At 33.5% G+C, this 14,873-nt stretch overlaps 1 protein-coding gene across 3 annotated transcripts; it reads right to left on the bottom strand.

Moving 5' to 3' along the window:
* Positions 1-9,003: 9,003 nt before the first annotated feature.
* On the bottom strand, positions 9,004-13,648 carry LOC115982604 (cysteine-rich receptor-like protein kinase 3). Of its 3 annotated transcripts, none has more exons than XM_031105246.1 (8): positions 13,012-13,099; positions 12,188-12,885; positions 11,596-11,706; positions 11,368-11,507; positions 11,077-11,287; positions 10,751-10,985; positions 10,019-10,163; positions 9,004-9,901 (listed from the first exon to the last, which is right to left on the bottom strand). In XM_031105246.1, exons 2-8 carry the CDS (start codon positions 12,840-12,842, stop codon positions 9,518-9,520), a joined length of 1,881 nt encoding a protein of 626 aa, XP_030961106.1. In that variant the 5' UTR covers positions 12,843-12,885; positions 13,012-13,099; the 3' UTR covers positions 9,004-9,517. The 3 variants fall into 3 exon arrangements, with proteins under 3 accessions (XP_030961106.1, XP_030961103.1, XP_030961104.1); XM_031105244.1 differs by lacking the exon at positions 13,012-13,099 and adding an exon at positions 13,544-13,648 and having other exon boundaries at positions 9,005-9,901; XM_031105243.1 differs by having other exon boundaries at positions 12,188-13,099.
* Between the last annotated feature and the right edge of the window lie 1,225 nt (positions 13,649-14,873).

The raw sequence follows: 14,873 nt of genomic DNA, 5'->3' as shown, positions 1-14,873 counted from the left end.
AGGTGAGATTTGAATGAAAATGATAGCTTATAATTTAAGTTGAGGTTGACCATTGAACTCCTTTAACTTTTTATGCACTGTTCATTTTGTTAGGTCTTGAGTGTACTTGGGACAATTTTTAATAAATCATTTAAAAAAAGTTTAGACAACACTTTTATTAAAAATATAAGAAGCCAAAACAAATTAATTCTTTTTTTTCTTTTCTCCTAAAAATTTTCTAAAAATTCTTTTAAATCAATGCCCTTAGGGCATCATTTTCCATGTATTTAGTTTTCTCTTTGTTGAATTTTATTATTATTATTATTATTATTTTTAGTTTTGAAAAAGATTGCTGTTTTTTTTTCAATAAATTATATACTATATAATAAAAGTTAGGCTTAACCAAATTGCAAAAATTATTTTAGATTTTTTTTAAAAAAAAGATATAAATCTTTTTGTTCTTATCTTCTTCAAGTTGATAAAAAATTTTCATTTGATTACAATCCAAATTTTTCATCTAATCCTTTTTCTTATTATAATTTATAAGTTGATAAATAATATCAATTTGATTACAATCTAAAATCTTCAACTAATCCGTATTTGTTTTATTTAAATTATATTACTACACATAAAAAATAAAAAAAATAAAAAAACTACTTTTGTGTTTAAATAAAACACTAATCCTATTTACCCACCACTTTTTTTAATATTTAGACTTTAGCTTCACACTTCCACAAATTAGACTAACATTAGATTTTTTGTTTATATCAACTTCTTTAATGTGGAGTGTATATATATTAAATAATTCATAATGAATACCTACCATATGATTCTTTTTCTCTATTCTTCTCTTCTTCTGCCTACAACCTTGCAGGTATGTATTTGTTTACTCTAATTTTTTTTTTTCCATTAAATTGAATAGGTTTGTGTATTTTTTGTCCTTTGTTTAATCTAATGCCTAAGTTTTATCCAATTTATATGATTATGGTTTGAGAATGAATCACATTAAATATGCTTAGACATGATTTTTTAAATTATTTTGTGTTTTATGACATGGGTTCCGATAGTGACATGTTGCTTACATACTCTCAATTTGATTTAGAGAACAATATTCTTTTTAGCTTATTATTAAGTGTGGGTCCGAGAGCTCTGCAGTCCGGCCCAAACTCTATCTGGGCCCAGGGCCCGTGCCGAGGAGGTACCTTGCCGAAGACAAATGCTCAGTGGCCGAGGTAGCAAGGGGAACGGCTGAGAACTTACCCTGTCCTCGGCATTCCATAGCTTCAACAGGAAGACCAACACCTTGGTGTAGGCAATCCCCAAACAGCCCCCTCAAAGGGATGTGAACGGAATGGGGCCCATAGGGAAGCAGGGTGTGAACTCGGACCAAGGAAAGTGCGTCCCACCCCCTTCAGTAAATGTACCTGCCAATACCCAGAGTTGGTTAATGAGAAAAGACGTTTGGGCGGTGCAAACGTCGATCCATGCGACTAATAAAAAGTTAGACGGGACAGTTGATGGGATGGACACAGGAACAAGCTCCTGCCTGACCTACAAGTGGAGGGTCAGGATCAGCCAAGACGGACTATATAATAAAAAGGAAGGTGCACCGATAAGGGGGTTGGGAAAAATGGCCAGAAACCAGGGCCTCCCAGCCCACCTCCAGGAGAAAGACTCCAGGGGTGTAGGAAAGCTTAAGTTCATACGAACACCGCGAAAAACCCACCGCCTATCGAACAAGGCCTAGCCTTCCAAACCCACGCTCTACAAATGATATTGTTAGGGGTCTTTTCACGTGCGAACCCGACACTGTTACGGTCCGTCACGAATCGCGTCCTTACATTAAGTATGTCTTGTTATAAATTTGATGATAAATTGTTCAAAACAATTTGATTTTTTTTTTTTCCTGATTGAAATAGTTTTGGCTAACTATTAAGAGTTGTACACTTTGACCTATAAAAGAAGGCAGTCAATTCATTTAGTGTTTTTTTAAAAAAAAAAAAAAATTCTTTTATCAATCATTAAATATGGTTTGACATGATTTTCATCAATCATTAAATTTTCTAATGAAGAAAAATAACAAATAAGAACAAGGATACACTAAGAGGTATTCAACAATCTCCCAAGGATACAAAATTCTCATTAGAGAACAATTGGTATGTTACAAAAAAATAATTTTTTATGTAGGTGTTATCATTTTATATTTGATTGTTATTATAAAAATACAATTTATTCCTTTTATTATTATAATAATTATTTATTTCATCATTGTTTATTAGATAAAATATATATTTTATAAGTTTATGATAAAAGGTGTTATTATTTTTGTAAGGACTGAAATTGGATTGGACCCAAAATAGGATTGGGTTCTACCCCAAGCGGCCCAAACAATAAATTTGTAGAGCGTGGATGAAAGAACTAGATCTATTCCAGAAGAAAAATGATTAAATTTGATAATTTAAGACTGTTAGACACAAGTAAGATGAGAAAATTTGTCCTCGAAGTAACTCGAGGAGTTTATATTATATTGTCTTGTTGAACAATAAGATTATACAAGAGTTCGCAGTCTTGTTCTCAAATTACTTGATTTTTCCCGATCTCCCTTTTTTAGTACATCTTCCTATGTTATATACTACAATCTTGGTATCATCCCTACCACACATGTATAGGTTAGATTTGGAGAACTCCTTCCTGTCTCATCCAACAACTCCCAGAACCATCAACCAGTAGCTGTAAGGCTGCTTGATCACTGTTCAGGCATCACTTCCACATTAATGCGGCCAGAGAGTTGGTTGAGAGGCATTTAATGTGGAGGTAGCAGCCTTTGAAGATATTTGTTTGCCCTTTTCTTTTCTTACCCCTTGTCCAATGTCCAACCCTTAGTTGTGATGCAACTTTGAAGAAGGTCCATGATGATATGGCACTCTTACTGACCTTGGACACTTGCTACCGAGATGACTTTTCTCCTCGGACATTCGTTGGACTTATCTCTTATTATCTCTACTCTTTTCTTTATTCCGTTCCCTTTATAATTTCATTTGAACATCCTCGGATGGTCCAATGTCCTCAGATTGGGCCATAGGCCCAATTAATACAACCTTAACAGTACCTTCTAATTAAATAGCCCCCACAATTTTATATTTGATAGTTATTATACCAATACAATTTATTCATTTTGTTATTATAAAAATTATTTATTTCGTTATTGTTTATTAGATAAAATATATATTGAATATATTCTATAATTTTATGTTCTATAATTTTATGATAAAACTGTGCAACACACAAACCTTTAACTAGTATTTAACTATTTTAATATCAATACATGTGAGCTCCATGCAATTTAGAGAGGCGTAGGCTGAAATACTCATATTTAAAAATAAAGTCAAAATATCATTTTCTAGTACTTTAATGGTATAACCTACCACATCCCCCACAACTAAACAAAACTTGGGAGGAGGTTAGCATTTAAACTGCAAGGAATCTTGAAAGCAAAATCTTAAAATGCGTACTTATAGCCTGTTTGGATAGAGGGGGAAGAAGGGGGGAGTAGAGGGAAGTAGAATAAAGTTGGCTAAAAATAAGCTAATTTTGTGTTAAATCTACTCTACTCTTCCTCTCTTCCTCGGACCATTAGTTTGTGGAGGCATCTTTTGCGACTTTACACAAGTGAAAGTACAAAGCCCAAGCTCAAGGCCTGGCATATTAGCCTACTTGTTCACATGGGCCCAATTCAATACTATTGAGGTCTGCGAATAGTCCACTAACCCGGTACATTGGGTCGTGGGCTGATTTTCTGCCCATGAACATATATTAGGCCAGCTCGTTAACTAATCAACAGCCCGCAAAACTTGGTTCTCCATCCCATATTCTCATGGGTCAAGTAAAATTTGTCCAACTTTAATTTTATTGGGGCTTGGATTATAATAATATCTAAAATCCCAAATCTATAATTATATAGAATCGAAGCAATTTGATTTTTTTGGTGGATATCATAATATTATGTCACATAAAAATTTTGGGATTTTACAATTTTAAACATTATTCAAGTTATTTCTTGTAAAGGGAAAAAGAAATAGTGACATGTGATATTTTCTTTAAACAATAGAATATATAGTTATACATACAAATGCGATCATAATAAATGTCTTATTAAATACCACAATGATCAAATTTAATATTTAAAAAATAATAAAAAGGGAGGAAAAATCATATTATGTTAAATTTCTTGTGCATTACATAGATTTCCAACTAGTTACAAATATTCTGGTGAATTTTTTGCCACATCTTAAAAAAATTTTAATCATGATAGTTTGTGAATTTTCAAATATTGGAAATAAAATCTCAAATCATAAAATGAAATCTTTTCATTTCAAGTGAAATTGAGAGGAATGATGTGGTTAGGGCTGTCCAATCAACCGATGGACCCTACCCACCCGCCTCTGCCGACTGAACCCGACCTGTTGTTGACCGAACCGACTTCTCCGATGGTCGGCGACAGATTGCTTCCTCCAGAACCCAACTTTGACTGGTCGGACGTCGGTTCTCCTTCTTCAAAATCTAAGAAACCCGATCCAACTGACCCATAAATATTTCGGTGTTATTTGATAAATCCAGTGAGTTTTGAGATGTTTTTTGGCTAGATCTGGCAAGATTTTGCAAGATTTGGTTGAGTTCTTGGCTAGATCCGGCGAGATTTCGCTAGATCTAGTCGAGATCTTGGCTATCTCTGGAAAAATCTCAAAGGATTTTGGCCGATTTTCATCTTCCGGCAAGTTTTGAGATGTTTTTTGGCTAGATTCGGCTAGATTTCGTTGGATTTAGTCGAGTTCTTGGCTAGATAGGGCGAGATTTCACTAGATCTAGTTGAGATCTTGGCTATTTTTGGCGAAATCTCAAAAGTTTTGGGCCAATTTTCATCGTTTTCTCACCGGATTTCCTCTATTTTCTAGATCTCGACTCCGACCGAACCCAACTGCTGCTCGTTGATGTTCCAACCCGTCCGAACCGATCATCCTCTCGGTAGGTGGCGGGTTCAAAGTTTGTCCACCCGATCTGGTCGAGTCGAATGCGGGTTGAGCACAAACTTGATCCGACCCGACCCATGGACAGGCCTAGATGTGGCAATCTAAATGCTGTTAGATTCACACACACACACACAAAATCTAAACCATAAAATTAACAAAATGAACATAATTTTAGATGGAGAGGATATTTATAATTAATCGGCAAAAAGCCTTTTTGGCTATATATTTTGGGAGTACTTTTGTTTGGGAAAAATGATATATTCACAACATTTTTAAAACAAATTCTAAGTGGCAAATTGTTATTGGTTGTTATTGTTGAGACAAAAAAGTAATTTTAGTGTTAGGTTCAAATTTGAACCAATAACAACTAACCACCTATAATTTGTTGTAAAAATATTTTTTTGGTCCTGGAGTTTTTCAACAACATTTTATCTCGGTTAGTGTCATCATCTCAATGATGGAAGATGTTGACATAATTAATGGAATACTCACTTGGCACACATGTGGCTAATAAAATAATAAATAAAAAAGTCATAGTACCATGATATGAAAAAAAATTCTTTATTCCTCAATTTCAAAGAAATAGAAAAAAAAAAATTATTTAAAAAAATCTCAATCTGCTACTTCTTTCTTTCTTTTTTCAGTCTCTTGGAAATTACGCACTCATACTCTATATTTCTCAGTACAAAACTAATTTTCTCTTTATCTATTGGCATTTTCTTCTTTCCACTAGTATCCACCAAAAATCAAACCCAACAAAAATGGTCCCTGAAAAGCAAGAGAGTTATAACCCCAAAAAATTGCATCAACATGGTAATTGAATTTTAAAGTGTACCAAAAGAAATCAGCTGAGTGAAATGTGCCATTACAAAAAAATACTGTTTTTTTTTTTCAAATATTAAATATAATCCCACAACTACCTTTGCACAAAATAAACTATAAATAGATAATCAAAGCTGTAATGGGTAGTATTAATTACAGTTGTAGTATTTAGTTTTTTGAGCAAGATATTAATCCTTTTAGGAGCTATAATTAGAGCTTTGTTATTTTTTTTAGTATTACTTAACCTATCACACCATTTATGATTTATTTTAAGTCACTATCTCAATTTTGAGACAGTAGTTTGTATGTATCAAGAGTCTAAAATATATCTCCGCTGCAATATAATTGACTTGAGTTTTTTGTTCAATCATGATTGATTTTAAATTGGACATGACTTTTTTTAAGATAGTTTTAACCTATGATGTCCACATTAAAATCTAAATATCTTATTTAACCATTAGAAATTTTACCAGTTAATTAGCTAACTAGAACCTACAATTGGACAGACTTTAGATGTAGATAAATATTTTTTTTAGTGCATTGAAGATTTCTAGCTAAAACTTGGCTTGAGTCCATATCATGAAGATTAATAAATACTAGAGTAGTATAAAATGAGAGCATATGGCTCATACTTGTTATTCGTTGGTTTGAATCTATAGTGGTGTGGTGAGCTTTGAATGAAAATGATAGCTTAAGAAGCCTCTTTGACTTACAATTTAATTTGTGGTTGACCATTAAGAACTCCATTAATTTTTCATGCATTGTTCATTTTAGTTGTTGGGTTCTACTAATATGGGTTAAGTGCCCTTAATATAATTGTTAATAAACTATTTTAGAAAAAATTTAACACAACTTTTATTGAAAAATATAAAAAGTTGTGACATAGAGCAAACAACTAATCAGGGCCGGCTGAATGGTGGAGCAAGAGATGCAGTCGCCTAAGGCCCTAAGTAAAAAAAAGGCCCCCAAATTTTAACCAATTGGGTTATTTATAATAAATAAAGAAAATAATATTTTTTTACCAAATGAAAAACAAATAAAAAATAGAGAAAAATACAACGTTCACAATATTTTCACAACACTTTTACAACTAATGCTAAGTAGCAAGTTGTTATAGCCTGTTATTGATGGCAAAAAAATAATTATAGTGATATTTTCAAATAGAAAGTAAAAAGCAACTTAAAACCGAGGATTTGTTGTAAAAAATATTGTAAATGTTGCACTTCTATAAAAAAAAAAAAAATAATAATAATAATAAGAGTTTAGTTAGCAAACTTTTACTAGTTCTTATCTAAGTCTACTACTAATACCACTTTTTTACTTACCACTATCACCATAGCAACAAGTATGAAATATTTTGTCAAATTTTTTTGTCTATAAAGTTTCTAAAAAAAGAAAAAATTCTACATAGTTCATGTTAATTAGTAGTAATTTTGCATCTAAAATAAGATAAGCAATTTTCGCCTTGGTTCCCAAATGCATCAAGCTGCCCCTGCAACTAATGCCTTATTACTCCCTTACAAGCTGAAGAGTAATGATGACATGACTCTCGGGGTGAGGAGCGTGAACACTAGGTGCACTGACAACCGGAGAAAGTGATGTAGAGCAGGCTTGCAGGTTAGGAACAATGGCAATGTCTGAAGTACTAGTCGAAGAAGGTGGTGATGCCAAATAAAAACAACTAATGTAGTGGGTTTGAGATCATGAGCCCTATAAAAACCAATAGCACTTGGAGTTGTTGGAATAGCAAAAGCTTTGATACCACTTTTTGGCTTTGCAAAGCCTTAATAGGAAGAATAACAAAATAAACACTCACAAGAAAGAGAGGAATGAATATTTTATTAGAACACAACTTCGAACTCACAAACAAAGAAAAATCAAGCTGCTACCTTGTATAGAACTCTAAAAAACAAAGGTTACGGCCTTGTACATCTCCCACAAATAGGGCTATGACCTTTTACAAAACTCTCACAAAGAAGGCTATTACCTTGAGCACTCTCCGAAGTGGACAAAATAAACTGAATAGGACCAATGTGAACCGAATAGAACCAAAGTGGACAAAGTGAACTAAGTGGGAACTAAGTGGACCAAATAAGATTTTGAATATTTATAAATTTTATTGTATTTTTTTAGGGCTTATTTTTCCAATTTCTTATGTCTATTTTGTTTGTATTTTTTAACTCAAAATTAAAGAGTTTAGCCCAAACATCACAAAATCTCATACTTTTCAACCCAAAAATTAAGAAAAATTGAAATTTGAAAAGGCAACCTATAAAAAGAATCAATTTAAGGCCCAATTAGTCCAAAATGGATCGAAATTGACCGAGTGGACCAAATTGGACCGAAGTAGTTTGAAGTAGACCTAATTGGACTGAATGAGACCAAAGTAGATCTAATTGGACCGAATAGCAATTGTTTAATTTTTAAAGAGAGCAAATTATCTTCAAAACATTTTGGAGAACAAATTATAAATTAGATTACAATTACAAAATAATCATTTACTCCTACGTATCGCATCGCATGGGTCTGCGACTAATTATTTATAAATTTCATATCAACTAAGTATATGCCAAAAATTCTCAAAAAAGAAAGTATATGCCAAATGTAAGACTCAATATACACCCATAAAACACATACTCAACTAATTATATATCAACTAAGTATATGCCAAATGCGGGTTTTAGTTAGTTTAACGAGAAAAGTCTTTTGCCGTCGAATAAGAAATTTAGGGTTCGATCCCCTCTTACATTGAAAAATCAATTGAAATCTTGGTTTGAAGATAAAGAGCAATCATCAGAAATGGCAAAAATATCTCTAAAATAATATTTTTTGACCTCTAAAATAATATTTTGGGCATCACACTTACACTATGTATCTCTAGTGAAAATGAGCTTGGGGATACTAAAAATGACATTATTACGCATTTTAGGTAAATTTAGTAAAATACATTTTAGAAATAAGTTTACTAGTCATTACTATTACAATTGTGATATGTGGAAAAACATGTATAAGTGCAAAACGTGGGTTTTAATTAGCTTAACTAGTAAAATCTTTAATGGTTAAATAAGATATTTAGAGTTCAATCTCCGTCTATACCAAAAATTGATTGGTGTTTTAGTATGATAATAAAAAGATATCATCAGAAGTGGACGCTATAGATTATAACACCCTCAAAAAAAAAAAGTATGAGTGCAAAACTTATAACCATAAAATTTCCTTGTGCATCTATCTAAAAAAAAAAAAAATCCTTGTGCAATGTAACTTACATATCCTATGTAAAAGAGTTCTAGTAAGCAGCTTTACTTCGAGTTTACGGAAGGCATTCAGCTCGATCCAAATTGTCAAAACATCGTGAAACTATACAAGATTCAAATTCTAACTTAGTATTTTAGCAGATGGTCGGTGCAGGCTGGAGTGGTATGACTCTGTATCCTATGATATTCACAAGGGCCACCAAGGACTATTACAAACAGCTCCCTGAGTCACTCAAACCATTTCAGCTTGTATTGTAGTATCTTTGGGCAAACAAACTCCAATGTGCTACCAAATCAAGTAGCAAAAATTTGGGATTGAAAATCCTGGAAGCAGAGAACCTTCAAGTTGGCAACAGCCAAACCCAGTGGAATGGATCGAATGAAAGAATTTAAAGCAAGGGAATAATGTAAAAAATGTTTAAGAAGGTTAAGTGTTCATCTAGGCTCAATCCCACTTTCTGTTGACTTGTTCCCTGAAGAGTGAGTGTAGGACTCAGGTTGAGAATTGTATGTTCTAGATGGTCTACCTAAAGAGTGAGTGTAGGACTCAGGCTGAGAATTGTATGTTCTAGATGATCTAGATTGACTGATTTCTGCACTACTGGAATTGAGAAACGGTGGATGTGTTGGCTGAGGAATTTCATGATTATCAGATAACAATTTCACTACTGTTGACATTGATGGCCGCAGCTCTGCAGAGGCTTGTACACATAGTAGCCCAATTTGAAGTAATCGAGATGCCTCCTCTTCTTGGAACTGACCCTCTAAGGCTGGATCAACAGCTTCACATACCCTACCTATTCCATAAAGGTTCCAGACCTTTAAAAAAGATAAAAAGTAAGAAGGTTTTGTTAGGTTTCCTGGCATGAAATTGGAGGAGGATTATTTGTCATCAAAGCCTAAATTAGCAGAAATGCCAAAGGAAAAAAGATTTACCATTTGTAGGATGGAATACGAATATTTAGAGAAGGTATTGTTCCTCTTTCCAGATACAACTTCAATTACAAGAACACCAAAACTGTAAACGTCTGCTTTCTCAGTCAATATGCCGCGAATAACATACTCTGGGGCCATGTAACCTCTACAGATGCAAATATGGTTAATGTCAGATAAGAGATGTATTTGTAAGCAGAGATATTACACTGTATACTGCACATAAGGGTGGAATGTCAATCTGTGAATAGAACAAAAGGAAGAGGAATTGATACTTAACTAATATTGTCTTTTTCCCTGTGGTGATAATACTAAAAATTTGATCCTAGAAAAACTAATGCTTTCTTAGCATGTACCTAACATATAATTATATAACACAATGAACAATTACAAGTTTATAATGAGAATATCAACTTTGGATCAACCTTCCCCTGAATCAATACATTATATGAAACACTTCATAACAATGGCACCAAGAGAGTAGTTAACAAACACAGATTGGAGGTGTTCATCTAAACATCCTTTAAAATGCACTGAGACAAGCATGGCATTGCCTGAATTGCATATATAATGTAATGATGAAACATCTGTTCATGTTACAAAAAGAAATAACTAGGATAAACCATGAAGAACCAAGACACAAGAAATTTTCCCACATGAAGAGGACATTAAACACAGGAATGATAAAGGCTATTCCGGACCAAGAAAGAAAACAAAAGATGGTCTTGCACTTACAGTGTGCCAGCAATGCCAGTGCTGATGTGTGTCTTATCTTCTGGAAACAATCTAGCAAGTCCAAAATCTGCAATCTTTGCCGTGAAGTCCTTTTCTAGCATTATATTGCTTAATTTAATGTCTCTATGAATGATTCTCATTTCTAATTCCTCGTGGAGATAGGCCAAGCCCTTAGCCGTACCTAATATGATCTTATACCGCACCTCCCATTTTAGCAGCTGTAACTTCCTTTTCGCTGCCAAATGAGGAGACACTTGTAAGTACATAAATTAAATGAGAAAGGGTTTTATTCTTACATAAATAGTAATTCAAGATTAAATTACAACCAGAAAAGTAATGATGGAGGCTTTGATTTGGCACATATTCATAAACAAGAAGGCTTTCAGGGCCTGCAATACTGCATCCCAACAACTTTACAAGATTTTTGTGATGGATGTCGCTGATCAAATTGACTTCATTGAAGAAATGATCCACCCATTGTCTGGTATTGAAGAAAAGCCTCTTAATGGCAACAACCTTCCCATCTGGCAAAACTCCCTATATTGACACAAAGAAATGTACCTAGTTAATTTCATTTGCAAAAATAAAAAGTCTCAAAAAAGTAGACCTAAAATTACCTTGTAAACAGAACCAGATCCTCCCTGACCCAGTTTCTTGGAATGGTGAAAGTAATTTGTGGCCTTTTCAAGAACTTCGTATGAATAATTGAGTTTGGAGTTGTTCACAGTGGCCAACAAAGGGCCTAGTTGCTCTCTCTCTGAAACAAATGCCAGATCAAGTAAGCTATATATTAATTCCAGAGTCCAGACAAAGTCTTTCAAAATCTCAGATATCAAAATAGGTACCTCCCCTCCTCTTTAGTACATTCTTCCTCACAATGAAGACAACCGTTGCAATAACCAGCAAAAGGGCCAAAGCAGATGATGTTGCAGCCAAAGCTATAGCTAACTTGCTTTCTGACATAGATTAGCATGTTACTCCATGACCATCATTAGTCAAAATAGAAGTCAAGCAATTAGCACACCAAATTATCTAATTAAGTAATCTTTGATGTTACTGAGATTTTTAGTACTATGAAGAATTTTTACTCTTAACACTCCTTTTAAAAGATGTTAATGTTAACTCTAATGAAGAAGTAATATTCTATCCAATTTACAATTGGTGAATCTGACCCAAAATGGAAAACTTAGAATTCGTTATTGTACTAAAAACGAAAGGGACCAGAAACAAAGCATTACAATTTATCCTTTGATGGCATAACATTAGACAACATGGGCTAATTGAAATCCCACTTTTTAGTTACTTTGTGCCGCAGTGGAAATGGAGTAGAATCTTAATTGAAATTTATAAACGACTAAGAAGGACAGTAAACATTAATATCCCATTTGATTCGATGGCAGAACAAGAAATGAAAAAAATCATTGGAACCAAGCTCACCTTGATTACTGTTTCTAAGTCTAACATGCTGAGTCGAATTATAATAGAACTTTTCTGTCGAATACCTCAAATAGCAACCAGTGTTCAAGACCCTTCCTTCTTGTTTTGCAGTACATGAACTAATGTTAGAAACCGCATTGGCCAAGCAGTCCTCACAAGCAGTTCCATTCACAAATTCCCAACACTGAGCCAATCCATAAACCGTGACATTTTCATTGGTCACAAGCCCCACAGAAAACCCATCAAACTTAGGCGCTTCCACGCTTAGATTCATCACCAGGTGATTAACATTAGCGCTAAAAACAGAACCATTCCCAACAAACTCTTGGGCTCCACACACGATCTTGTCTTGCACACTCAAAGCCTCATTGAAGAAATAGTAATCATCGTACCTTAGATAACACCCATCATAGAAAAGCCTGCCACCACGAGTGGCTCTTTGATATGGTGAACACCTGAGGATCTGAGACTTGCACTGAGCAAAGCAAAGATCGCAGTCTGGTTTAGTTAGATCTTTCATGCACTCACCAAAAGCATAAACTGTGGTATTACCAGTCCCGTTCACAACAGCTGCGTATCTTTGTGTGGCAATCAAAGGGGTTAACGTTTCCATGGCTGCCAAGAAGTTGCTTACGAAGGTTTGGCGCTGTGGCATTGGGGAAGTTTTGTTGGTGCATATGAGAGCAGCCTCTGTGGCTCTTGGGTCGGAAAGACAAGGATTTACAAACAAACATAAGAATAGGATTAAGAGGAAGAGTGAATCAGACATTGAAGATCGATACAAAGATGTAAAGACCTTGAATGAAAGATCTTTAAAAACTTACACGGTTAGTTGGGATGCAAGACACAATGTCTTTGTTACTTGCACAAAATGTTTTTGATTGTAGCGCCATGAAGCTAATGTTGACGGTATTGCTGTGGTGTTTCATTGGGTACTTCTAGATGATAAAATGAAATAATAATAAATAAAAAAATACCGAAATTCACGGTACTTAAAATAAATCAGTGTGTAACCCGTGGTAAAACAATTAAAATTATTCGATTTAAATTATACTTGTTTTTTAAAATTTTATTAGATTTAAATTTTTCGATTTTTATATTTAATAATTTACTTGTCAGAAAAATTTTAAAAAAATTAGATGAACATATAATATAAAATTATATTTTAATTTTTTTTAAAATTAAATTTCAACTAAAACCTAATTTTACACTCAATAATTTACTTCTCACAAAAATAAAAAATTAAACTTCTCACAAAAATAAAAAATTAAATAAAACACGTAATAAAAAAAAAATACTGAACATGCTATGATTCGAATATATACCTTTTTTTTTTTTTTTTTTAACAATATATACCTAATTTTATGCACATATCCGCATCATAGCAAATCCGACGCGGTAGGAGACGTATCAATCTTTCTTAACATCAAAAGAGGTGGGTGTTTTATTTTATTTTTTTCAAAGGTCAAATGGAAATGCAGAAGATGGGTTCCCATTGTAAAGAAACAAGTGGGCCATGATTAGTCATGACGTAGTTTCTATGGGGAGTGAAACAGAAGCAGTATGGTCACGATGAAGGGACTAAGGTGGAGGGCCACCTATAAAACGCGTGAACAATTTTTAATTTTAATATTGGTACTGCTTTTGTCAGTATGAATGAGAGACAAAGGATTGCTGTGTTACCAATTTTTTAACTTTGAAAAAGATTGCTGTGTTTTTTTTAATAAATATTTTACTATTCTAGTATCCATCGAGGTGAGTGTACCATGCAATTTAAAATACTAAAAATATCATTTTCTAGTATAAAACTAACGCAACCCCACACGGCTAAACTAAACTTTGGAGGTTGGAGGTTGGTGTTTAGATAGGAATCCCTGCAAGCGAAACCTTTAAACGCGTACTTAGTGGAGGCATCATCTGTGAATTAATAAGTACAAAGCCCAAGCTCATGACCTGCCATGGTAGCCCACTTGTTCACTTGGGGTTGGGCTGATTTTCTGCCCATGGGTCAAGTAAAATTGGGTCTGTTCATCGTCCACCCTTAACTTTATGAGAAATAATAGTAGATGCCTAATGGCATTGATTTATGACATTGGAATAAAGTCGCGGCAAATAATACCATTATTTTGAATGAATTTTCGCATAATTTTAGAAGATATTTGAAGATTAATAGGGTATTTTGTTCAAGAAGTCAAATAACATTTATGAGTCATTCTACCGTAACTTCTCTTTTTTCTAGGGGGGCACGATAACGACGATACCCTCTTTAATCTTGACCATAGATTTTACATATTTGAATCATGACCATTTATTTATTTTTAATGAAAAACCTATTACCGGTTATGTAGGTAATATATAAAAGCAGGAATACATAGACAAACAAACTAGTGTTCTCTCTCTTGCGTCTTCTCTCTCAAACTGAAAACCTACTAGTGGGTGTTCCTTCTTTTTCTTCAAAATACTAAGAGCATTCTCATCAAAAATTGTAAAAATTTTAGCATTTAGCATCTCAAAAAGTTATTTTACTCATTTTAACATCTCACTTTACAATATGCCCAACATAAAAAATTCTATTAATTTACCACTTTATTTAAATATTCTTTTTTTTTATTTCTTTATATTTTCTTTATTCTTTCTTTATGTTTTTTAAATAACTATCATTAACTACCATATGGTTCTATTATTA

Source organism: Quercus lobata, chromosome 3 (assembly GCF_001633185.2).
Source record: "Quercus lobata isolate SW786 chromosome 3, ValleyOak3.0 Primary Assembly, whole genome shotgun sequence".
Classification (NCBI taxonomy): domain Eukaryota; kingdom Viridiplantae; phylum Streptophyta; class Magnoliopsida; order Fagales; family Fagaceae; genus Quercus; species Quercus lobata.
The sequence above is the reverse complement of the archived record's forward strand: the minus strand, read 5'-3'. Positions and strand labels throughout refer to the sequence as shown.

Coding starts and splice junctions, on each gene's coding strand:
- LOC115982604 (XM_031105243.1), bottom strand. CDS start 12,956: ATGTCTGATTCACTCTTCCTCTTAATCCTATTCTTATGTTTGTTTGTA. Junction 11,707..12,187: donor ACTTAGAAACAGTAATCAAG/GTGAGCTTGGTT, acceptor AATCTATGTCAG/AAAGCAAGTTAGCTATAGCT. Junction 10,164..10,750: donor ACTGGCATTGCTGGCACACT/GTAAGTGCAAGA, acceptor TTGCATCTGTAG/AGGTTACATGGCCCCAGAGT.